The sequence below is a fragment of the Phaethon aethereus genome, assembly GCF_964289735.1.
Source record: "Phaethon aethereus genome assembly, chromosome: 1".
Taxonomy (NCBI): Eukaryota; Metazoa; Chordata; class Aves; order Phaethontiformes; family Phaethontidae; genus Phaethon; species Phaethon aethereus.
In genome coordinates, this window is record NC_138575.1 from 51961107 (window position 1) to 51985776 (window position 24670).

A 24670-nucleotide genomic window follows, 5' to 3' on the forward strand; every position below is an offset into this window, starting at 1 on the left:
TGGGACAGGCTGCCGAGGAAGGTGGTGGAGTCACCATCTCTGGAAGTGTTCAAAAAACGTGTAGACGTGGCACTTCAGGACATTGTTTAGTGCGCATGGTGGTGTTGGGTTGATGGTTAGACTTGGTGATCTTAGAGGTCCTTTCCAACCTCAATGATTCTATGGTAGCTGTTGTTTGTTTCCCAAATGGTCCCTAGACAGAAGGTAGGTGCCTCAAAATTCACTTCAGTATACAAGAAACATACTGGGTAAGCCAGGAAAGATGGAGTCCTCCTGGGAAGGTGCCATCTAGCAATGCTTTCAGCACTCAGGGGAAGTGTTTTCAGAAACTGGCTTTATCAGAGGGTGTCACAGACAGGGTTTTCCAGTCTCTCTCTCATGGTCCTACGCTCTTGCATTCTGTCCCAGATGCCGTTTACGTGCCCATACGTTCTGTTGGTTGCCTGCCCTAGATTTTAACAACTAGGCAAACCAACCAACCTTTGATGGGGCCTTGGGAGTCAGTAGGCACCTCTGATGATATAAAGAATTTAGCAGGTTTTTTTACAGGTTCCTTTCTTTGAAAATCTCTGCCTCTCCGTGTATCCTCAAGCTGAATGAAGTATCTAGTTTAATTATCAGAAACTCTCTTGGTAATCACACTCAACACCTGCTGCAGTTTTTTGACTTCATAATTTAGTCATGAGAAAGTGTTTAATTGTATTACTCTGTCATTTTCCTTTTCAAGTGCCATTAATGGGCCTAGGGATATGTTTGTCATTAAAGACTAGACTAGACGTCTTTATTCACTTCATAGGTCTGGCACAGACTCCCGCTATGATCTTGGATGAGTTGCCTGATCTCTCTGGACCTTGATTCCTCTTTTGTAGAGTGGCTATAAAATGCATCTTTTCCAGCTTTTGTCTAGTCAGAGTATTAGTCAAGTGAAATGGAAGCTGGCAGAGGGCATCTGATTGCTTCCTGTGAATACATTAGAAGGGTAAATACCAGGGAGGGAGAAGAGCTACTTAAGCTAAAGAACAGTTTTGGCAGAAGAAATGCCTATGAATAGAAGGTGGATAAATTTGAAATGGAAATTTGAAGAAAGTTTCTCATCATCAGATCAGTCGAGTTCCAGAGGAACGTTCCAGGATGAGTCAGGGGGAAGAATGACCTGGTGTGTAAGGTACAGTTCCACCCCTCCTGAAATTAAAATGCATCATGTAGGCCAAAGCTACCTGCTGACTCTGTCCCTGCCACTGTTGCCTGTCTGTGGTGCATCTACCAGTCCTACTACTGCTTTCGCACTGCTGCAGCAAAAGTGGTGCAACAGCAATAGCGTCAGAGGCATCAGTAACAGAAGTCAGGTGTGACATCTCTCTAACTTCTTGGAGGTAGAGTCTCTTAAGGACTGGCAAATGCTCTGGCTGCTTTTAGCATGGACCTTGACCAGTTAGTGAGCGGGATATTTGGCATGGTTTTTATTCCAGCGAAGGACAATGCCAAAGATTCTCTTCCTGTCTAATATTTCCCAGATAAGGCTGCATTTTAGCTCGTGAGACAGTGAAATCTGAGCGTAATGAAGATGGTGGGGATTGCTAATAATTTTCCCAGGTTGGTGATTCTGAGTTTGGCATTCTTTTTAAAGGTTTCCAGGTATCAGACATCACTTCTGGATGTTAAAGGTTGAAGTATTTTAATCTTCATGCATTTCCCTACTCCTTTTCTTACGCTCTAGGTTGCCGGATGGATGCCAGAGACAAGCAGCTTTTACGCTCCCTGCGCCTGGAGCTCTGCACAGAGGTGCTGGTGGATGGAGTTGTTATTCAGTATCTCTACCAAGAAGGGATTCTCACAGGCAGTCACGTTCAAGAAATAAATTCCCAAACCACCAGTCAGAGGAAAACCATGATGCTCCTTGATATTCTCCCCACCAGAGGACCCAAGGCTTTTGATGCGTTCTTGGATTCCTTACAGGAGTTCCCATGGGTTAAAGACAAGTTGATGGTGAAGCGTAAGGAAATGACAGTACAAGATCCTGCAGGTAAGGCCAGGATTGTTGTTGCTGGTATTTTGAACTTTGTTCTCAAGATGTAATTTTTAAAGTATTGAATGTACCAGTAATTTCAAGTTATGCGTCATGTAAATACGGAGCACGATACCAAGAAAAGGGGACAGCCTGAATTTGCTGTAAGCTGTATGCCAGGAAGTATTGCGAAGTGTGGGGAGTGAGCAGGACTGAGTTTCAGGAGACTGGGAGACAGCAGGAGAGGCTGGGATGTAGGAGGACCCAGACTTCATTACCTCGAAGGGAATGGACTTTAAAAAGTAGTTTTGAGTAGCTGCAGAAAGTCTCTTCACTATCCATACCTGATTATTTTTTTGTTTATGTGTGTTTTACAGTGGTTTGTTTCTGGATTGTTCATATTGACAGAATTTTTATTTACTTTTATTATTATTTTAATGTAATTTTGATTTAGTACCATATGCTAATTTAGATTTATTTAGTTTATTATGTCTACTGGAGTGCAGATATCTAGAATCATTACTTCCAAAATCACTAGCGGTTGCTTAGTTTTACAACAAATTTAGTAGCTAACTGATTTAGTGGGTGTTATATAATCTTATTTATCCAAATCTCTGGCTTTCTGACATTTAAATGTACTTCTAAAACTAGTTTTCTGGACTTGATGTCTGTTCAGAATTGATTTCTTTACCAATCTATGCATGGAATTGTTGAGCTGTTTTGAAGTCAAGAGGACTGCTTAAAATGCACGTTTCTTTCCCTAGATTCTGGCAGTGTGCACTAGCTGCTAGCCTCATGTTACCAGCAAGATAGTGAAATAGTCCTCACTTGGGAACATCATTTCCAAGCCCTCCACCTGCCCCCCTTAGTCCCATTTCAGTTTGATCATATGTATTTTGATGTGTGTGACGTGTGATTTTTCCAGTGTCATTGTGCTTTGCATGAGACTGAAAGCCTGTGAAGATGGGTGACAAAGACCCGTTGACCGTCATGTGCACCTGCATCCCAGTTAGCTGCACATTCAGGAACGTTTTGTCAAGATCTGATGGACAAACCTGACATTACCTTACCTTAGGACATTTTTAATAGAATAGTGTGACAGCTTGTCTTTCTGCTGGGTCTCTGTGGAGGTTGCTTTATGTTTGCTCGGAAATGGGTAAATAATTTTCAGAATTTCCTAAACAAATGTCCTTTGCTGCCCATAGGGGAAACCACTGCAAGTTCTCAGCACAAAGCAGACTTGCTGCACTGAGTGTGTTGGAGAAGACCTTGCTCCCTGTTATGACAAATCTTGTCATGCTAATGCTCTTTATTTGCCTTACAAATCAGATTGTTCGTTTGCTGATTACCAGTTAAGCTGTTGAATAATCCTTACAGTTCCAGAAAGGCACACACAGCTATCGAGTACAGGCAGGATCACGTAGTTTGTTACTAGAAAAATTGTTTCCGATTTTTGTTCTTTTGATTTTGTGGATTGTTTGTTCCCGTTCTTGATTGCTTGTGACTAATGTGCTGGATTTATGCATACCAGGTTCTCCGGTTTCAAGTGGGCTGACTGTACTTGATAGTCCTATTGCCAAATTTTGTGTGTAAGTTAGAAAAGCCTTCCAGATTAGATCAAAGGCAATGTAGAGTGTAAGAACAGGATAAGAGGCAGATAGCCAAGTTTGGTTTAATATTTAGGCATGTTCTTTAGAAGCCAAAGAAAGAGAGCACCATCTGTGCCCTAATAAATGCTGAGTGCACCCTGGAATGAATTGGAAACCATGGCGGCATCATCAGTGCTGATTACATGCAAGAAGATGTGGTTTGGGATAAAAAGCCTCGCTTTGCATTCTAAACAACAAACTTGTAAGCTTTTGTCTCAGCAGAGTACTTGAGCATATGCTTGGCCTTAAGCATGGAAAAAGCCATTGGCTCTAATAAAACTATAAGCATACTTAAAATTAAATGTGTTCTTTAGTGCCATGGTAGATAACTTAACTTCTGCCTTATTGGAAACAGTTCTTATAAATGATGATTTGTCAGTGGCAATTTCTTTTAAAGAATCCATTTGTAGTGAAAAAAGCCTGCCACATACACACTACCTTTTTTTAGACCCTAAAACTTTTAAAATTGAAGTTGGTTTTATGGCCCCAGATTGTTAAATCTCTTTCCTTTGAATCATGCATAGTTATGGAAATCGTGTGCCTGCTGTTCACTTGTTTATGCTCAATTAAAATTCTGTTTACTCAAGCAAAAGATCCTCAGTTTTTGCAGATCTTTTGCAGGACTAAGGACTGGTGGCAAGTTGTTCCTTGAAGAAAGGTTTTATTTTATAGTCTTTCACTTCTCACTGACTACATGTAGGATTTTTAAAGTCAGTGAAAGTTGACTATTTGATTTTCTCTATCTGAACTTAAAAACTGTGGCATGTACACAGTGATTTTTCTATGTAGGCCTTTGGATTATTATGCATTTTGTTCAGACATCAGGCTTTCTATCTTTGCTTCAGCTGAGAAATACAGTTTGTTTGTTCTCAGTTAAAATAAAAAATCATAACTGTAATTGTTAAGAAGCTTTTAATTTATCTTCTTCCCCTAGTAAAAAAAAAAACCAAACAAAACAACAAACCAACTGAACCAAACAAACAGCAGTTTTAGAAGGACAGAAATAAAATCATTTTTGGTGATGTGGTGTAAATACGATTTGGTGGACCAAGCAGCTACAAAATAGAAACCAAAGCCTGTGACCTAAACAAGACACTGGCACTGTCTCGTCAGGAACCTTTGGGCAAATTCTTCCAAGGCAATAGATTTATTGATTCCCAAGTTGTGTAACTTGGAATGTTCATGGAGCAGCACAGAGTGTAACTGTAAATTGGCTCAGGATTCAACCCAGAATATGCTGCTTGGCTGCTTGCAAATAAATGAACTTTAAAACCTGTGATATCCTGAGTTTTATTGCTGAATGTCAGTTGACCTAGAAATAATAGTTCTGTATACTGTTATCCACTGCAGTTCCAAGGAACACAGAAGACCCTAATCCTGCAGAGCACAAGCAATAGTTTTTCCATGGCAATCAGCAGTGTGACATGCAGGCAGGTAGGGCCACTTACATCTGTATAATTGCAGCAAAGAGACCCCAAAAACCCTTGCTTGTTTACTTTATGCACAAGACAGCCTTTTGCCTAGGGTCACCTTTCTCCTCTCTTGTACGGATCTGTCAGATGGTCGGCCACAGCTTTGGGGAAATACTTTCTTAAGGTAGGGAAAGCATTATTGTAAAACCCCAAAATCTCAAGAAGAAGATTTAAAGTCATGTGCTTTTGGAGGTAAATATTTATGAGTTTAATTGATTTAAAGATGATAGCTTGTGTTTCTTGCTTGTGTAAGAACCTGTAATCAAATGGTTCACCCTGTGCAGAGTTGCATTGCAAGGCTTAATCATTATAAACATCAACTGCAGCATGAGTTCCTGGTTTTGAAGATCAAAACTTCTGCCATAGTAGGAGTTAACAAAAATAATGTGGGTCTGTTTTGTTGGGAAGAGACTATTCTGGTTTTTCTGCCCTAGTTTGGATAACTTCATGCCTTTGTCAGGAACATAAATCTTCAATATAGTATTATAATTCCTATGAAAAACTACAGCTGTTGGCAACAGAATTCCATTCTTTCTAGGAACAGCAAACAGTTACCCAATATTTTTTGCACTGAATAAAAAAATACAAGCTTCGATGGCATTTGTTTATCAGAATCTTTTTTCTAATCTCTTTCCACTCAGGAACTTCTCTGCCCAAGTACTGTATCTCTCTCTACACTGTATGTTGCTATAAAATTATTTACTGCTAAAAGTGTTAGTACTGCACTTCTTTGTAGTATAGATGATTTCTCCGTTCCACAGAAAATCGCAGAGTATTGAGAAAGGGAAAAGTCTGAGATACAGTGTTTGCCAAAGGAATCCTGCAGCAGCCGTTGCTATCTGGCAAATGTTAGTGAATTTGGGGCATGGAGTTACGCAGAATCGTCTTGGGAAAGCTGTTATCTCATAACTAAGCAAGGAATATTTTCTAATGCATGATTTTGTTGTTGTTGTGGTACCTAGTCAGCAGACTGCATTAGGGTCCTGTTAGACTTGGGTGAGGTTTTTTGATTTGAACAGATTTTGGTGTGGTTGGGGTTTTTCCCTGGATGTGTGAGGAGCATGTGTTCTCGTATAGCTATATAAAGCTTCATGTTGTGTAACACTTTGGATGGAGCATGCAAATACAAAACAAAGCAAAACATGTACTTCTGCTGAGAAAGCCATCCTTCCCTCCCCCCGCAGCTTTCCCAAAGTCCTTTTTCCACAGCTGGGTTGTAGGTTTCTAAGAATTCAGATTCAAATGCAGCTGCATTAGGACATGGGGAAGTTTAGCATCTCTTCTTACCTTTTGTTGGCTGCTTCCTGCCCTCTTCCTATCCCGCTTCCTCTCATGTCTAATGCAGTGAGGAAACAGCCTGGTCTCTTGCTTTTTCCATTTGGATGTCAGATAGGAGAGCAGCTGATGAATTCCTTTTCTCTCTCTAAAATGGTGGACAGAAGACGGGGTGGTTTTTTTTTTTTTCTTTCTTCTCTTTCCCTCCCCTCTCTTGTATAGTCCAGTGGCAGAAGGGGGAGTTTCCTCCCATGTATGTCTGGAGGAAAGGGATGGGCTTAGCAGCCTTGGCCGCATTAGATTGACCTGGAGATGAAGGAATGCCCTTGTGCCACATCCCAGTGCCTGGAGGCAATAGAAAATGTTCTCGGGTTCTCTGGAGAGATTCAAAGGCATCCTTGTAAGAGAATTTCCCAAACTCTTTCCCACATTCCCATCTCCCCTGAAAATCAGGTGTTATATTTACGGCTTTGGCTTTGTTCCTGACCGCAGCAAGATCTGTGAAGTCTGGCATTAAAGGTTTGTGGACACACTCGATATTAACAGCATGCATCATGACAGGGACAAATAATCAACTTCCCTGGTCCTACAGAGCATTCTGTGTATGTATTTTGGTTTTAATGTGTAAATGAACGTAAGGTTTTTTTTTGTTTTTTTTTTACAATCTAAGGAATACTTGCTTTGTTGCTTTTTTGCCATGTTAATAAGCAGCTGTGTTTATACTGCTTACATCTATGTCTTTCACTTTGAGAAGCCTAAATCTTAGGCATCACTGTTAAGAACTATAGTGTTTCCTGTCCAGTCTCAAACAATTTCTTTCAGGTAAGTTGATGAAAGGATATAACCATACTTGGTGTCATCCTCAGTAACACAAATATGTGAGGCTAATAATAATATAGATTTAATAAAAAGTACAATCCCTGCAAAGAGGGGAGGAGGAGTGGGTTCTGGCAAGAGAGGTGTTTGGGCCAGCTGTGCCCTATCAGCTACTCAGCTGAGTACCAGTGCCACTAAGAGGGAGCAATGGGTAATTGTGATTGAAGACTTCCTGGTGTAGGGAATGGAGATTTCCATCTACTGACCAGACCTCATGACTTCCAAAGTTTGCTGCTTCCCCAGGGACTGGATCCAGGACATCACAGAGGTTGCCAAGGCCTGGCCAATCAGAGTTTGCTACTCTCTCATGTATGCACTTATCTACTTAAGCAGATTAAGGATGACTACGGGTCTCAGTGATCCTATGTGAAGGGCTGGAGCCATTCAAGGGGAAAAACCTGGGCCGGGGTGGATGGATCCTGCATATTGACATCTGTCTGTGCACTTGGTGTCATGGCAGCACTTTGGACTCCATGACCACAGGACCCTTTTCAAGAAATGAGGACTGCTAGGGACTGATGGGATCAACTCAACAGTGTGAGGCAAAAGTGTCTTCACCAGCAGGCGTGCTGGGAGGAAGTGGAAGTCTGCACAGTTGCAGCAGTGTGATGTCATTGCATTCGCAGAGACACAGTGGGATAGTTCTCACAACTGCAGTGCCATAGTGCATGGCCTCAGGTTCTTGGACAAGGATGCCATTGCAGTCTCTTCAAAGGAGTGTCTTGAATGCACAGAGCTTTTTTATTGCCTGGGCAACAGGCTGGTCCAGAGCTTATCGGTTAGGATCAGAAAGGAGCTCAGTAAGAGAGACTGTGGTTGCATGTTATAGGGCTTCCCAATCAAAAGGAGGTAGAGCCTGGAGAAGGGAAGATGGCAGCTTTCCAATAGCTACAAAGAGGATATCAAGAGAAGACAGGGATAGGCTCTACACAGCAATGCATGGTGGGAAGATGAGAGATAAAGGTTGTTAGTTGAAATGGGAGGTTCTGACTGGCTATAAGGAGAGTTTTTCATCATAAGGAGAGTCAAGAAGTGGAATGGGTACTCAGAGAGGTTGAGTAGTCTTCATCCTTGGAGGTTTTAAAGACCCAGCTGGATAGAATACTGAACAACATGGTCTGATCTCAGAGCTGACCCTGCTTTGAACAGGAGACTGGACAGAAGACCTCCTGAGGCCTCATCCAACCTGAATTTCCGTGTGATCCTATGAAGCCTTCTTAAAGAGGGCTTCTATTGCAGGCCCTGGTTCTCAAGAAAATTTTGTGTTTACTGGGAATGTGACAGCACTGCGATCCAGGAGACTTCTGGAATGCTGAAGGGACAATATCTTGATGAACGTCCTAGATGAGTGGACTAAGGGAGGTGCTCTGCTGGTCTTATTACTCACAAACAAGGAATAACTCTTTAGGGATGTGTTTGTTAATGTCAGTCTTGCCTGCAGTTACCATGCAGTACTCAAGTTTAAGATGCTGAGAGAAGAGAAGAAAGCAAGTAGCAGAGTAAAGGTCCTGGACTTTAGCTTGTTCATAAAACTGGTTGATGGGACACTGCAGGAGTCAGTTCTGAAGAACAAAAGCACCCAGGAGACCTGACTGATCATCAAGCAAAACTTCTTCAAAGGACAAAAATGGTCCATTCCTGTGTACAGGAAAAGCAGCAGGCATGGCAGGAGGCCAGCTTGGCTGAAAGGGGAACTCCCAGCTGAGCTCAAATTCAAAAAGGCATTGTCTAGGGGGTGGAAGTGAGGACAGGCTACCCGGAGCAATATAAAAGCATTCTGTGCGCTTTTAAGGGTAGAGTTATGAAGGGTGAAGCTCATCTGAGTTTGAAATCATGTGAAGGATAACAAGATGGGCTTCTACAGCTACGTTGGCCATGGAAGGAAGACAAAAGCAACCACTGATGAAGGGCATGGAAAAGCCTGGGTCTTCAGATGCAAAGTCTGCTGTTAGTTGGCCTTGGTCTCTGTGCCTAGTAGTGGAATTTGAATGAGGGAGATGCTGTTTATAATAGAAGAGAATTGAGTTAGGAACTACCTGAGTAGAGCAGACATATACAAATTTACGGAGCTGGACGGAATGTGTCTGAGAGTGCTGAGGGAGCCAGCCTATGTCTTTGAGAGTTTTTTCTGTTATGCTTGGTAGGCTGTGGTAAGCCAAATGCACAGAGTTCAATAAAGTGACTGGGAACAGCCAGCTTGGGTTTACCACAGGTAGATCAAGCTTGACCAACTTGATTCTTGCCTTATGTGATAAAATGACTGTTCCTGTGGATGACAGCGGTAGGTTTCATTTAATTGACTTCAGCGAGGCTTTCAGCACAGTCTCATAGCATTCTTGTGGCTAGCTGGGAAGGTGTGGACTGAAGGGTGGACTGCATGGTAGGTGAAAAAAATGCCAGACCACCAGGCTCAAAGGGTGGTGGTCGGTGGTTCAAGATCCATCTAAGTGGAGGCTAGTTACGAGTCATGTTCCTCAAGGCTGACAGTGGAACCAATTCTGTTTAACCTTTTTGGCACTGACTGGGGTGATGAGAGGGACTGTATCTTCAGGAAGTTTGCAGATGATTTAACTTTGCACACTTGCCAGTATGTAAAATACTGTGTCTAGCTTTATGCCACCAGTACAAGGGAGAGATTGACAAATTAGAGAGTCCTGTGGAGCACCACTAAAGAGGTTAGTTTAACATCAAGTACAGGGAAATGCTGATGCAACTGAGTTTGTTCTTGGAGAAGGCCAAGTAGACTCAGAAAAGGTGGAGTTAGACCCTTCTTACAGGTGTGCAGCAAAAGAATTGTCAGCCACAAGTTGTAGCAAGGGAAATTCTGATTGGATATAAGGGAAAAAATTTCACAAGACAGGTTAAGTGCTGGCCACCAGAGGTTGCAGCCCAAGTAGGGTTGCCCAAAGAGGCTGTGGAATCTCCATCCTTGGAGACAGTGAACACTCAACACTAGAAGATCCTGAGCAACCTGATCAGACTTTGAAGCTGGCCTTGCTTTGAGCAGGAGGTTGGACTAGATGACCTCCAAAGGTCCCTCACAAGCTAAACTTTTCTGTGATTCTGTAAGCTTGGCATCACACTCTGTATACTCAGTATGTGTGATTTTAATGCAAATATAACTGGTGCTGACATAGGATGCTTTGGATATGTATGCATGACACCTAGTTCAGATTAGGAATATGCTTTTAAAGTGAATTGGAGTGTTTGAACTAGGTATCTTTCAGGTGAATTGAAACAGGAAAATGTGCTCTGGGTGTTCACAGAGTCTGTAGGACCAGACTAGAGCCAGTTAGGTGTGTAGTCTGAATGCCAGATCCTCAGCATGATCTGTATCAGTCTATAGATCCTGTCCTATTGCTCTATATTACTTGCTAATATATTCAGAGTCTTTTCTGGCCGTGGATGAGGTGGTTTTGTCCATAAACCCCTGCAGTCTTGGAATCCTTTCTTCCTGAAATTCTGCATTCATACATACGTATAGATGTAGATGTGCTTCATATGAGGGATGCTGCTGCATGCAAATAAATGCATTTTTTGTTTGATTATTTAATCACAGAATCATTTATGTTGGAAAAGACTTTTAAGATCATCAAGTCCAACCATCAACTCAGCACCACCATGCCCACTAAACCATATCCTGAAGTGCCACGTCTACACATTTTTTGAACACTTCCAGTGATGATGACTCCACCACCTCCCTGGGCAGCCTCTTCCAATGCTTGACCACTCTCTCAGTAAAGAAAATTTTCCTAATATCTAGTCTAAACCTCCCCTGGTGCAACTTGAGGCCATTTCCTCTCGTCCTATCGCTTGTTCCTTGGGAGAAGAGACCAACACCCACCTCACCACAACCCCCTTTCAGGTAGTAGTAGAGAGCGATGAGGTCTCCCCTCAGCCTCCTCTTTTCCAGACTGAACAACCCCAGTTCCCTCAGCCGCTCCTCATAAGACCTGTGCTCCAGACCCTTCACCAGCTTCATTGCCCTTCTCTGGACATGCTCCAGCAACTCAATATCCTTCTTGTGGTGAGGGGCCAAGTATCTTTATTTCCCAGAATTTATAGTACTGTTTCTCCTCTTGGAGTATATCCGTTCTAAACAGCTTACAGAGATCACTACCTGTAGTTTTCCATTGGACAAAATGTCTTAATTCACTGTCCATTTTTCTCCTCAACTTGCATCACAGTATGATAAAATCATGCCCATGACTTATATTTCCAAAAACATGCATAGTTGCAGTGATCTATGATCCTTGAGATCTTTTGTTAATTGTTGCCAGCTTCCCACTGTTGGTCTTGTCTCAGGATGTGGCAAGGGAACCATTGAAAAAGCTTTGTACAGACAATAACAATTGTTTTCTAGAACAGACTGGAAACTTTCTTGTAAGGACCTGATCATGCAGCTTGATAAAGCCACTTTTAAACATGAAAAAGGAAGATGCAGTTGTTATTTTTGCATTATGTCATCAGTATAGGCATTCTGTTGATACTAATTAATGGCCCTTGTGGCCCATAGATATACACTAATATATGCTCCAGAGTAACTGAGAGAACTTTTTACTTAAGACTTTGTAGACTACTTTTCATTAAATTTTTCTTTATTAATATTTTCCTTCAGAGCTGGCCAGCTCTTCTTTTAGCACCTCCAGAATTGCCTTGGAGCTCCATCTGAAAGTGTTTGTTTCATTTTTGTATTCCCATTGCATGGGGAAAATCTATTGTCTTTCATAAATTAAGTCTATGAATGCTGTTTTTAAAAAAAAAAACAACAAAGCAGCGAACACACCCACCTTAGCTTGCATGTGTTGTGGAGGCTGTATAGCCATCCAAAGTCAGTAAAAATGTTAACTAGTGTCTCACAGTGAAAGTCTGACTCCAGTGAAGTCAGAGGCCAGACTCCTGTTGACCAGAGCAGGACAAAGGTCTTGACACTGATGACTGAAATATTCTCTCTGGTGAAGGAATGGGTGCTATGCTGTCTTCCCGACACTGACATGGCAGCATGTCTCGACCTTCAAAGAAAAATCGTTTCTGCAGCTAAAACCTTATTATTAGTTCAGACTCTGTACTCCTTTTGCCTCTCAACTGAGAGTATCAGCAGTGATGTGACTTACTTCCCACTGGGAAATGTCACTTGTATGGCAAAGATCAGGAAGTTCCTCCAGGATACAGTTAATTATGCATGATTGTTATATCTTGAAGCCCTCCTTGCACTGCCATATGCAACTAAGCTTTGTTGCTTCCAGATTTATGGTCATATATATGTTTATATCAATGAGAACTAGAGCAACCCAAGTATCACTCATCGTTACTTCAGAGTGATGTAGCTGCAGTTTATCTTGTTAGAAGATACAGGGGTTTGTAATACAAGACTTTTAAAGCCAATTTTTATCTATTTGGCAATCGTCTCTGTAAACAGAAAACCAATCTTGTTGCTTCTTTTTGGACCATTGTTCCAGTAGACTACCAGATTTTCTTTCTAAGTTTTCTTCTTGCTCTTGCTTTGTCTGTGAATAGATTTGTGTTCCCTCATACATTGATGTATTGGCAGGGACTTGCACGTGTGTTTTGACAAACACCTCTGCTGCAAACTGAAGTGAAACGTCAGTGTTTCTTCCAATCTACATTTGGAGAAGGAGCCTATTTGATTTATACTATACAGTCTGTGTGTGCAGGAAATAAGCATTAAAGCATCGGGTCAAGGGGAATAAATTGCCATTAGTGCACCACTTCTTCTGGCAGCCTTCTTAATCTTAGTGTTTCACCACCTTGCCTGGGATTTTCAAAAGGACTCATAGTTAACCCAAGCTCACCCAACCCTCCTCCTGTCAAGGTCAAGGGTAAGCTCCCCTTGGCTTTAAAGAAGGCAGTTTTAGTCCTGTGCTGATGCTTTTGAAAGTCTTACCTTTCATTTGTAGTTAATAATATGTTGAGCTCTTTAATGAATGGCCTGTTTCAGTCTTTGGATCTTTCTAATAAAACGTGCTGTGGTTGAGTGAAAGGACTTTACACAGCTAAAGGGTTGACTAAGCCGCTTGCCAGCCCTGGGGGCCTCTGACTGGCTCTGGTAGGAGGTAGGCTTCCTCCACAGGCAGCTGGTGCTCTAGTATTTCTATGTGAAGAAAGTATTTCTTTAGATATGTTTTTATTTACTGTAGGCGATGGTTTTGCTCAGCTTTCAAAGGAAGAAGACATGTTCTTTATTCTTACTCTTCTCTTTAATTAAAAAGTCATGTATTTCTCTGTGATCCAGTTCTGCCACATTTAAGATCAGGTTGGATGGGGCTCTGAGCAACCTGATGTAGTTGAAGATGTCCCTGCTCCTTGCAGGGTGGTTGGACTAGGTGACTTTTAAAGGTCCTTTCCAACCCAAGCTATTCTATGATTCTATTCTATGATTCTGCGATCCCAGTGACATTAGTTTAATCTTCATACCCTTGAACAGCGATTGCTGTGGTTAGGGTTGCAAAACGCTCTCATCATCCCCTCAGTTCATGTGCTCATGATGGATCTGACGAGTTCACCTGCAAAACACTCTTTTTCAAAGCAACATCAGATTATAGCTAGAAATGCTAACCGGCTGTTGGCAGTAGAAATCAACTTGGGATTCTTGGGGCATTTCTCTTGCAGGCACCCAGATCCAAAATGGGAAGCCTTAAATCTTTCCCCACCGAGCTGCAGGCTGCGCCCGCAGCCAGGTCGCCGGCCACTGCAGCTTTTGCCATCAGAGCTCCCTGGGCACTTGAAAGCCTGCTCTGGGCAGGTCCTGGGCTGCCTGCCTCTCGACAGTGCCGAGCAGCGTGGCATCTCACGCACGGCCGGTGTCGGGACATGCAGCCAGGCCTTTCTCCAGCAGTCTTGCCCGCGGGGCCAAATCCTGTGGGCGTTTGTGGTGCACACCTTTCAGATGGGGCTGTGTCCCTGCCAGCAGCTGGCAGTGAGGTGCAGCTCTTTGCATGGAATAGTTTAATATTAATATGACCCCACAGTGTAACAGATAGGATACCACCTTGTGACTTGACATGTTAAACACTTCCCAAGTAAGCACATCTACGGTTTATATAAATGATGTTCCCTCAGCTGCATTTTATAAATCTTTGGTGGAGGCGTTGCTCCAAGAGAGAGCTCAAATCTTGAATTTTGCCTAGAATGAAGTCCTTCCCAGTAATTGAAAGAAATGTGTCTAAGTCCCAGAAAGAGATAAGATAGAGCTTGAGTTCCTCTCCTCTTTGTTTCATCTGGGCTGGTTGAGGCAGCTTCTCAGCTGGCATGCTGGCCTTTGTGAATCCCCTTCTTAATGCCCCTAACTTTCCCCAGAAATTGTGCATGGATTTTAGCAAAATAATTCAGACCTGTCCTGGGGGAAGGGGATTGATGATAAACCTGTGTCTCTTCCTTGCATCTGAATCGAGGAGAATTGACTCTGTTACTGAGAGTCTCATTTTCATTTATCACTATTTGTTTATATGTTTCATTTATCCTAGATCTCGTATATAGCAATGTTATTATATCTTTAAATTGCTCAACTAAGTGCATGGTCATCCTTCTCCTATGCAAACTATAAATACATACACTTCCCTTGCCCATTAACGTTGTTGCCTGTGTTAAGGATTTTTCACCTTTCTGTATGATCAATGGATAGAATATAGATAAGAAAGAAATGTGTAATACATGCTTAGCCCAAATGTCTACCCTTTTATTAAAAGGCTGTTACCATACTTCTGTTTAGATAAAATTAAGTTGGCCAGCTGCTGGTGTGGCACTGCGTTAATCTGGTATCTAGCACAAGATGAAGGCCTGGAAGGAGCTTCTCAGTCTTCAGAAGGTGATGGTCATTTTACATGGTGTCCATATCCCAGTTGGTGGAAACACACCTGTTGCTAAAGTTTGATTAATTGGAATAGCCAGTGAAGAGGCCTGAGCTAATATATTTTTATTGTCAAACTCAACTTGCAAACATTTGTTTCTGTGACTGTATGCATGTTAGCATGCTCATTGGCCTCAGTCAGCTTACTTGCGTGTAAATTTAGTTATCCAGTGGATTGGGCCATAATGTATAAACAGAGTCTCTTGGAGTGAAAACAACGTGTGTTTCCACTGAAAGATGGACAAGGAGTCCAGGGGAATATTACAGGGTTGTATGTGTCTTGTTTGGGTTCTGTTAGCATTTTTCTTTTGTTTTTCAATTTGACACTTACAGTAGTGTAAAGACTAAGTCATTTAGAGAAAAAGTGAATTTCAGTACTGTGGTGCCTTTCCGTTCACACTAATACCAGGAAGAATTGGAGTGTGAACCCTGCTGTTCACTTGAGTTTCATGCTCTAGTCTGCTACATGACAAGGTGTTTTCCTGGCTAATGCTGATCAGAGGCATTCCTAGTGTGATTATATGTCCACTGCAGTGTTAATTTTGCATTTGGTATGTGCACCCTCTTACAAAATTCTTGGCGTATCAGGCTCTGGTTTAGAAGATTTCTTCCCATTTGTTTTATGAAGCCAGATAAGAAGGGAACTGTGATTTACAGCCATGAATTTATGATTTAGAATCATAGAATCATTTAGGTTGAAAAAGACCTTTAAAATCATCAAGTCTGACCGTAAATTTAATAGCTTTCACTTCCACTGCTCAGTAGCCCATGCACTTGGTAAAATTCCTCCTGTATCATTGAGTATTTTTGTTGACAAGGATTATATTCTGAATAAGAAGGCACAGTTTTCCTCCTCTTTTTCTGCCTGCACAAATGTTTGAATGTCTTCCCATTCAAAACCTCTTTGGTAAGTGCTGAAATCACTTTGGGACTTTTTTTTGAGAAAATCAATCTTGATAATGATAGCAACAGTAATCCCATGAGATTCTCTGCAAATCTTCTGTAATCGTCTGTAAATGTTAGGAAAGGCAGAACTAGTTTTTTGTTTCTGTTGCTTAAGCCTTTCATGTTGTTATTAAACATTGGAACGTGTATACTTGGTAGTGTCTAGCCTTCCTGATAGTGTCCCCCAGGATGAAGTTCACCGTTGTACACTTCTTCAGCTTGTTTTTTCAACTTCAACATTCTTTTCTGGAGTACTATCACATATTGGGTCACTTTTGTCCATAAAGCTTCAGAGGTCTAAGTTAAGGAAATACACAGGATGTCCACATCTTGATACTGCTTTCATGCCAACTGATTCCTCCTAGTGTGAATCAAGGAAAGGTTATGAATCACTTGTGCAGGATACAGCATTACTAGTGCTTCTTGTACTAAATTATATGCTGTCCAGTTAAAATTGCAAACCCTCCAATTTATGTACAGACAGACACTATTTTTTGTATGTGCTGTCCTTACCTTGTAGGCTCATTCTGGGAAACTGTCATCATGTCGGCAACATTGTCTGAGACATACGTATCCAGACAAGTCTGGAGCTCTTCAGACTTCGTCACTGTCTTGCATTACTGCCTGTGGGGTAATTATGAACTCTTTCCACACGAGGCTGGAGAATAATACCAGAAGTTCTGGAATTGAGGATCTAATAACTGTTAATCCTGGAGCATCAAAGTGGGCACACAGTCCCAAAGCATGCCTATTCCTGGTGGGGAGAGGGAGGTGGTAAGAGATTCTGTACTACCAGGTGTTAGTTAGCCTTCTGATTTGGCACCAGCTAACATTTGTGCACTTCTAGGGTTTGCACTTCTAGGGTTTGCACTTCTAAACAAAGTCCTTTTCTCCTATTCTATGCCATAAGTGTGGCTTTTTGCTTTTTTTATTGCTCAGTTCCTAGTGACTGTACAAGTCATTGCCATAGCCTTTTTTCCTCCCATAGAGCTACCACCATTTAGTTACCCAGACTGCTAATTTAATCTTGTGCATCAAGAAAAGCATTTATATTGTCATATTATTAATGAAGAGTTACTCTCTGACTAGATTAAGTCCTTTGGTTTATTGAGTAACTTAATACAGGAGCAGGGTATAAAATCCCCTGGAAAACCACTTGTGATCCTATACCCCTTCCATGTATGCCCAATTCTAAATGGCTGCCTTTCTCCTTATCTGGTTCCAGTCATATCTGAGCCACAACTTTTGAGCCTTTTCCCCATTCTGGATAGCTTTTTCCTTCTCAGTTTACTACTTCCATATGCATAACCCTTTCACAGATCCGTTAACGTTATAACATAGAGTTGATTTAATTCTGAGATGCAAAGCACATTGGTCATACATACCAGAGAAGTGTTTTAATAGCATTTCTGTGAAAAACCGAACATCATGGTATTGCATCTTCCGTGAAGATCTAAAAGCAGTTATTACTTGGATCTTTCTCTAGGATTGCATGTTCTGCCTTTGTTGGGATGTTTGAAGTGGGTACGTTATTATTTCATGTCCTTTCTTATCAGCTTCTGAGTCCAATGATATCACAAGGTTAAAAAAAAAATGTCATTGGCACATAGAATATATAAAGTATGAAGAGTTGGCTGCTTTGCCTCACTGTAGGGAACTGCTGTGAGTTATCTACATGCTTATTTTCTGCATGACACTGAAACTGGATATTGCATTTGGGTTTTTGGATATAATTTCTTCCTTGTGTTAAAAATTGTCAACACCAAAATGACCCTGTATCCTTCTTCTACAAAAGCTGTTCGCCTTTCTTTTGCAGTGGTAGCATTCATGCTTACCATCATGGTCTTTTATGTTTTCCAGGTTGTAATATATCTGGTATACATTCTAATGTACAGTTGTAACTGCTTTGTCCCTAAACCATTGCAGCAGTGTAACAGACACCCACCGATTCCTGACCACAGTCGATGGGCTTACTCCTCATACTACGTTTCCTCACCTTGGTTTTGAAAAGGGGGCTTTAGCAAGACTTAATCGTAGTGCTATCTTATCCGTGCATAGCATACATTACAAACTTAACAGTGCTCTTTGCCTTGCCTTTGAGGTGTAGGGGCATATAGGCTTTGATGGTTTTTTTACTACCTGTGGGATCCGTTATGTTATTAGCAATATTCCTTCTCCTATAGTAGTCTTGCAGTTGCTTAGAAAACTTCCTTGCCCATGAAGCCTTAGCTGTAAAAGGAGAGGTGCCTGACGTTTTGTTCAGCATTTCTGTAACACAGCCACTGTGATGAGATGACGAAAGGACAGCCATGCTGGGTCTGTGTTGCTCAATATACCCATGATGTCAAGGAACTCACCATTAACCTTTGCCTGGCTGTGTCAGGCTGGACACCCACAGTACCAGGAGAAGGAACCTTGACTGGGAGAATCCCAACAGTGGGCTAGGACCTCTTTCCACTCCCTTTTGCTGTCCCTTCTCTAGACAAAAGTGCCAGGTGGCATCTCCTGGTTTCTAATGTGTCTTTAGGAAATGGTGTCAGGGATGTCTTGTTTCAGGCTTCCCTTTGGCTCCCTGTTCTTATATTTTTTGAACCCCTTGACCCTCAAGCCTCTCTGTTTTTCACTTGATCATCATATGCAGTTATTTTCTTGGTTTCCCCACATCTAGCCCTCTGATGCCTGTCCCAGGTGGGAAATCTGGTCTAGGAAAGGATAAATTGAGAGTAACCATTTAATCCCAGGGTTTTCAGTGACTGCCTTTTTAGGCATAGGTTTTAGTACTCAGTTTGATATTTTTTTTTGACTGGAGATAGCTAATCAAAGTTCTGTCTTTTAACACCACAGTCATCATTTTTTTCATGCAAAGTGATAATACTACACATACCTGAAGAAAGTGTATATGCCATGTCTGGAACATTGAAGTGAATTACCTCAGATGTAGAGGCAGAAGGCAATCACTCAAAACAAGGTATGATTTAGGATCAAGATACGGGAAATGTGCCATTAGATAATCTTCCCCCACCATTCCAGCTTTATAAAATAAGTATTGGCGTCTGCACACAAATGCGGTTGGTGCCTTAGGAATGCCAAAGAGCATGTAGCTGTTTGACAGAACTACAACCAATTCTACATTTGTTTTTGCCTACAGGTTATGAAAAAGTGTTGAGAGCTGTTCTCAGGTTTGAATGGGTCACCCTGTTTTGGTAGCTTGAATTTAGAATATACATACATACCTAAGTAGTTTATTTCCTATAGGAAATGAATGTGTTTAAATAGCGGAAAAGACATTGTTCAAGAGAATTGGTTCTTCTGGCAGACCACGATTCTTTTACCTTGTGCTGTACCCTGCCTGGCTGGTGAACCTTTGGCCTTGGGAGGAAAAACAGCTGAATCTCTTGCTGTTCTTGGTGTTTTCTCATGGGGAAATCTGCACGATTGAAAGCTAAATAGCTTGTCTTTAGAATTGTTATATATCACTTTTTTTCCCCTGTACAAGTTGGGTGTGTTATGCTCTAGGCAGCACCCAGCTGAGCTGACTTTTCTCAGAAAAGCGTCTTGCACTTTGAACAAGCAGTACATAGCAGCTGGAGCTTTGTCCCAGAAAGTGTGTGTTACGTTTATACTGTGGAATACACCAGAACTTAATTTCAGGGTAGTTTTCTTCGTGACTAAAGCCAGAGGAAAAAAATGAAATTTGCCTTTTGTCTACAGCTGTTTTCTGAGTTTCAATTAATCTTCCAAGCCTAGTAATTGGTCTAGTTTCATTATGAAGTCTTGAAATGGAACTTTACAGGATCATTCCTGTTTGGAGATAAAGCCAGTCATAACTTTCTCCTACAAGTTGAAGATTCAAGTTTTTGTTTGTTTTTTGTTTTTGTTCTGAACACAAATGAGCTCTTCCAATATCAGGAAAAACTAAGAAAAAGGTGTTCTTGATGTATGAAGTCCTGTCCATTCTGTGTTTTCTCATCATGTTTCTTAGTAGTTCTTGTTTTCTTGTGGGCCATGAGAAACATAAACCACAGGTAGAAAATATTTTTAATCAAAATTTTTGGTAAACCAGCAAACTTCTGGGAGGTAGACAAGGCTGTCTTTTTGTCACTCCTTTGTCTTTCCATGATATGTTTTTTTGGTTTTTGTTGTTACTGTGGTTAAACAGTTGGATTGTAATCTCTAAGGAAAAATATGTAGTAGGACATGAAAAATCATTTTAGTGTGCTAATAATTTATCAAAATTGCTGTAAAGAACCTTGCCTATGGAGTAGAAGTCACTGTGTCACCTGCTGACTTTTATTATATACATCTCAAGGTGAAGGTGCTAGATTTCGGGTCTACTCTGTGACCTGCCCTGAGGAATATGCAGGAGAAATCTGAACTTCAAACCGAGTTAGTGTTAGGTAACATCTCAGTGTAGAAGCATCTCACATTCCCACCAGGCACTGGGACTAGCGAGAGAGCTCTTGTTAAGAGGGACGTAGCTACCAGGCGTCTTAAAGGCTAGCAATGATATCTTTTTTTTTTCATTAAGAAGCACATAAATAAATAAATAACTTGAAAGCCTTAATCTTGCATAAGCACTTTACTCCTAGGCCCTGAAGCTTTTACAGTAGTTCATGTGTAAAACGCATAGAAGAAGATACAGCTGACCGGTATAATTCTGAAAATCCTTAGGGCCCAGAGGCCCCAAAGCATGATGTTTCAGAGGATGCACTTTGTCCAAAGATTTGAACTTTTCTTGCAAGGCAGCTCTCGCTGCTGCAGGGGAGCTTAACACCAGGCTGAAGCTGGGAAGTGCCAGGTCTCCCATAGCTTACCATGGGAGACATCTTTGTTAATTACAGAACAGTTTTTTTAGGGTTTCAGCAGATTGTGATCAGCACCTTGTATTGCATTTGGAAGAGAAGAGGAAACTGGTCTAAAGTATATACGTTGTCATTCGACTGAGCTCATGGTTTCAGTAGCTGCACAAACCTCAATTTTCCTTTACTCAACCTGTTTTGATTTGACTGTATGATATTATGCATAGCCCAATGTTTTTGTCTTGCCTCACTCCTCTGGGACTGAGATAAGGTTTGCTGCTGGTAATGTCTGGTGTGCTAATTGTCATGTTCTGCCTCGACTTGACTACTTTTAAAAATGGCACTGCATAATTGACTTTTCAGGAATAGTTGCTCTTTTAAAGGGTTTGGTTTGCTCTATCAGGAAGCGTCATTGCTGCTTTGTGCTATTTTTTCAGAATTTCTGATTCCAGTGATTTATGGCACTTGAAATTCCCAAACTATTCTGTAATTTACTCTGAGTGGTTCTTAATTTTTGTCCAGCAGATGCTGATGACCCATAAAAATTGTTTGGAAAAGGGGTTTCCCCTTTTAACTCAACAGCAAAAAATGATGTAAAAAAGCTAATGTAACTGTCTACTCCGCTCCCATGGGTGGCTGAGATGGGCTGTGGTCACACATGCCTTCTTATTGTTCTCCTCCTAAAAAATGTTACCAAAGAAAATGGGTTTTAGATGATTGTTTACATGTTTACATGTTGTGCCTCCAGAAGAGATATTTGAACGGGGGACTCTGGTCTCGCTCTGGACCATGACTAAACTTTGTCTGGGTGCCAAACCAAGATCCCAGGAAGCTGCTGTCTCCTCCGGCTGTGCATGAGACCACTTGCCTCTCCGCCCAGGGTGTCTCGGGGGGTAGCTGGAGCGTGCCACCCCCAGCTGCGGGCATGGCAAAGGGGGCAACGCCTGGCTTTCGTTTCTAACTCTTGAAGGTTAACATCTGCAAGTCTTCCCCCCTCCCTTCATCATGAAGAACGTAGGTTTTTTTCTTCATGAAAACCAAGGGCAGCGGGTTCGGCAAAATGATGCCAGGAGCTTGGGCATTTAGGCAAAACAGCAGAGTGTTGTTCCTGTGGAGAAAGAGCGGTTGGTGCTGGGACAGTAGCGAAGGTGAGGGGTGGGATGTGGACACCATGGCCTGGAGACAGGCCTGTTGGGTCCCGCTTCGGACTGCAGCCTCGCTGCTCAGAGCGACTGCTCAATTCGCGCCTTCCTTGCCATGCAGATCTCCGTCTATTTGTGGTAGTGAGCAGGATTTTTATTCTTTATGGGATGCTTTGGTAGCTCTCATGCATTTGTAATTCTTGGCTCACTCACCCAGGCTTAACTGTGCCTTTTTATGGCCCATCTCGCAGGTCACAAACCGACTCCTGACACGCTGTTGTCGAGTCGTCTCTGACCCCCCCCGTATGGTCTCATCTGTGTTTTGTTTCACGTTTTGGCCTGATCTGGTGCACTTACCCGAAAGCCACACGTCTTACGCTTCCAAAGACTGATCCTGTTGTAGTTCGAGGACGGTAAGCTCCCTTCCCCCTTTAAGATCGCTGAATTTTACTCCCTGCCCTTGTAGTCACGGTATATGGTCTCTCCAAGGACTGCCTCCTGGAGCATCAGAAAACTACCCTAAGAGCCTTTTGCTTACATAGCAAAGATGGCTTCTTCAAACCACTCCCAGGTGTGCCATCCATCCAAACAGTATCGGGCTGATTAGCTTTAGAGCTTCTTGAGAAGCATGAAAGAATTCTCATACTACTGAGCCATGAATAAAACTTCTCCCATGAAGAACTCCTTCCCTGCCTGCTTAGGGTTAATGGTTGCATTTAAGTTGTGGAGCAGAAGAAAGCTTGTTTTGGTATTTAAAACAAAAAAGAAAATGGAAAGAAAAATTGCTGCGTGTGCTGGTGCCCTCTTGGTTTCAGTTTGATGCTGTGTCAGTGCGGGGGACAGTCCGGCCGAGCGTTAACTGGGCAGGAGGTTGTTTTCTTTAATCTTTCACATTTGCTGCCTTTTCACTGTATATTCCCTTTTTAATGGATTTTAAAGATCATTCTGAACAGGGTGCCAGGGTGTTGAAACAACTCCCCATGCCTATTCCACCAGTCACTCCCGTGTATTTCTAACCTGTATTTGCTGTCAAATTTGTAGCTCTGATTTTCTGCACCCTGCCACGGTCTGGCTGGGGCATGCATCTGAACCTTGCTGTCTCTGCTCGTTTCTGTCGTCATGTCAAGTGCTGTGCTGCTCCTTTTCACTTCTAACCTTACTGAATCAGCATGGAGAGCTGTCTTCTGTGTCTATGTGGATGTATACATATATCTACAAGTATGTATACAGTATATATACAGTATATTTATATACTGTAAGTAGTGGTGTGGTTACTATTGGCTGCAGTGTGTAAAAATCTTGCATTTTTCCTGAACTGGTGTGCTGATAATACCCAGGCCTCCTAAAATTACCCACTTTTCTTTGAGACTTATCAGCACTCCTGTTTCAGGTAGGCATTCTGATTGAGCCCGAATGCATGTTGTTTGGCTGCTGTTAGCTTTGTCACAATGTTCCTATCTTGAAATAATTTTCCCTTTACACCAAACTGTTAATTTTGTCCGTGTGCTTGGTTTTTGTGTGTTTGCTGCAATCTACTGGATGGTGCCTGAACCAGGAAAGCAGAATGATTTGGGAATTTTATTCCCAGTTCTAGCGCTGATTTAAAGCGTGACCTTGGGCAAGGGACTGCTGGTCTGCTTTCCCCTGCGTTCACTGGAGGCAATGATATTCATTTATGCATCTCCCGGAGCTGCTCAGCTGTGGTATGAATGCACAGGGTGGATGGACCCACAGGACCTGCGGTAACTAGCTGCAGGGGGTATCGTGGAGCACTCCTTAATCACTTTCTGTATATTTTTATTGTCCCCCTCCCAGGCCAGATGGAGTTGAAATTTATAGTTCTGAGAAACTGGATTCCTTTGTTCATACTGTATGGCTTTTTTTTTCCCCTTCCCCTTTTTTTTCCCCCACTCCCCCCCCATGGGGGTATCTAATTTAATAAAGGATTCAGTCAGCTGGAATGTGCAGATTGGAAAGTGACTGACAGCAGAGGCTTCCAGGAGAGGCCAGGTGCAATAAGCCGGCTTTAGGAGAGAGAAAGAATGAGGCAACTGTAAAAGAAAAGATGTCTAATGCAGTTAACATACAAATACCGTGCACAAAATGAATAGTCTGCTCTTTTTCTTCATCATGCTAGAATGTGACGGTGTTTCAAACCTCGTTACTTCCTTCCTTTGACTGAGGTTTAATGCTTTATGATAGGTGACAGGTTTGATGGCACCTGCTTTTCTTAGATTAAAAGAAAATAAATATATCCACCTGCCTCTCCTTTCATTTGGGGCCTGCAAAGGGTTAAGTGCTGCTGAATGCGGACATATATGGTGCTGTATTGATATTATGTACTTTGTAATAGAAAACAGAACTATCCAGGTCAAATATCAATAACATTCTATAAGCCTTTCTAGGAAAATATAATTAAAACCATCCAAAGCTGTTTCCCATAACTGAATTTACTGTGTCTTATTGACTTCGGTCCCTCTACAATGTGATATTATTATTGACTTTTAGAGCTCTGCCTATTTTAAAAATAAAGAAAACACAAAATCGGGTGGTGGTATTCATTTTATTAGAAATCTTGCCCTCCTTTTCTCCCTGAAGCAGGGGTCATATTGAATTGTTTGAACAACAAAATGGTGGGGT

The 24670-nt window shown here is 41.9% G+C and overlaps 1 protein-coding gene across 1 annotated transcript in view; it reads left to right on the forward strand.

Moving 5' to 3' along the window:
- Positions 1 to 1725: 1725 nt before the first annotated feature.
- CRADD (CARD and death domain containing adaptor protein) overlaps positions 1726 to 24670 on the forward strand; it is a gene marked incomplete at its 5' end in the record, with an annotated part of 77078 nt that continues 54133 nt past the window's right edge. Inside the window, one exon of the mRNA XM_082013784.1 lies at positions 1726 to 2023. Coding sequence (XP_081869910.1) covers positions 1726 to 2023 — 298 coding nt within the window. The remainder of the gene's footprint in view (positions 2024 to 24670) is intronic.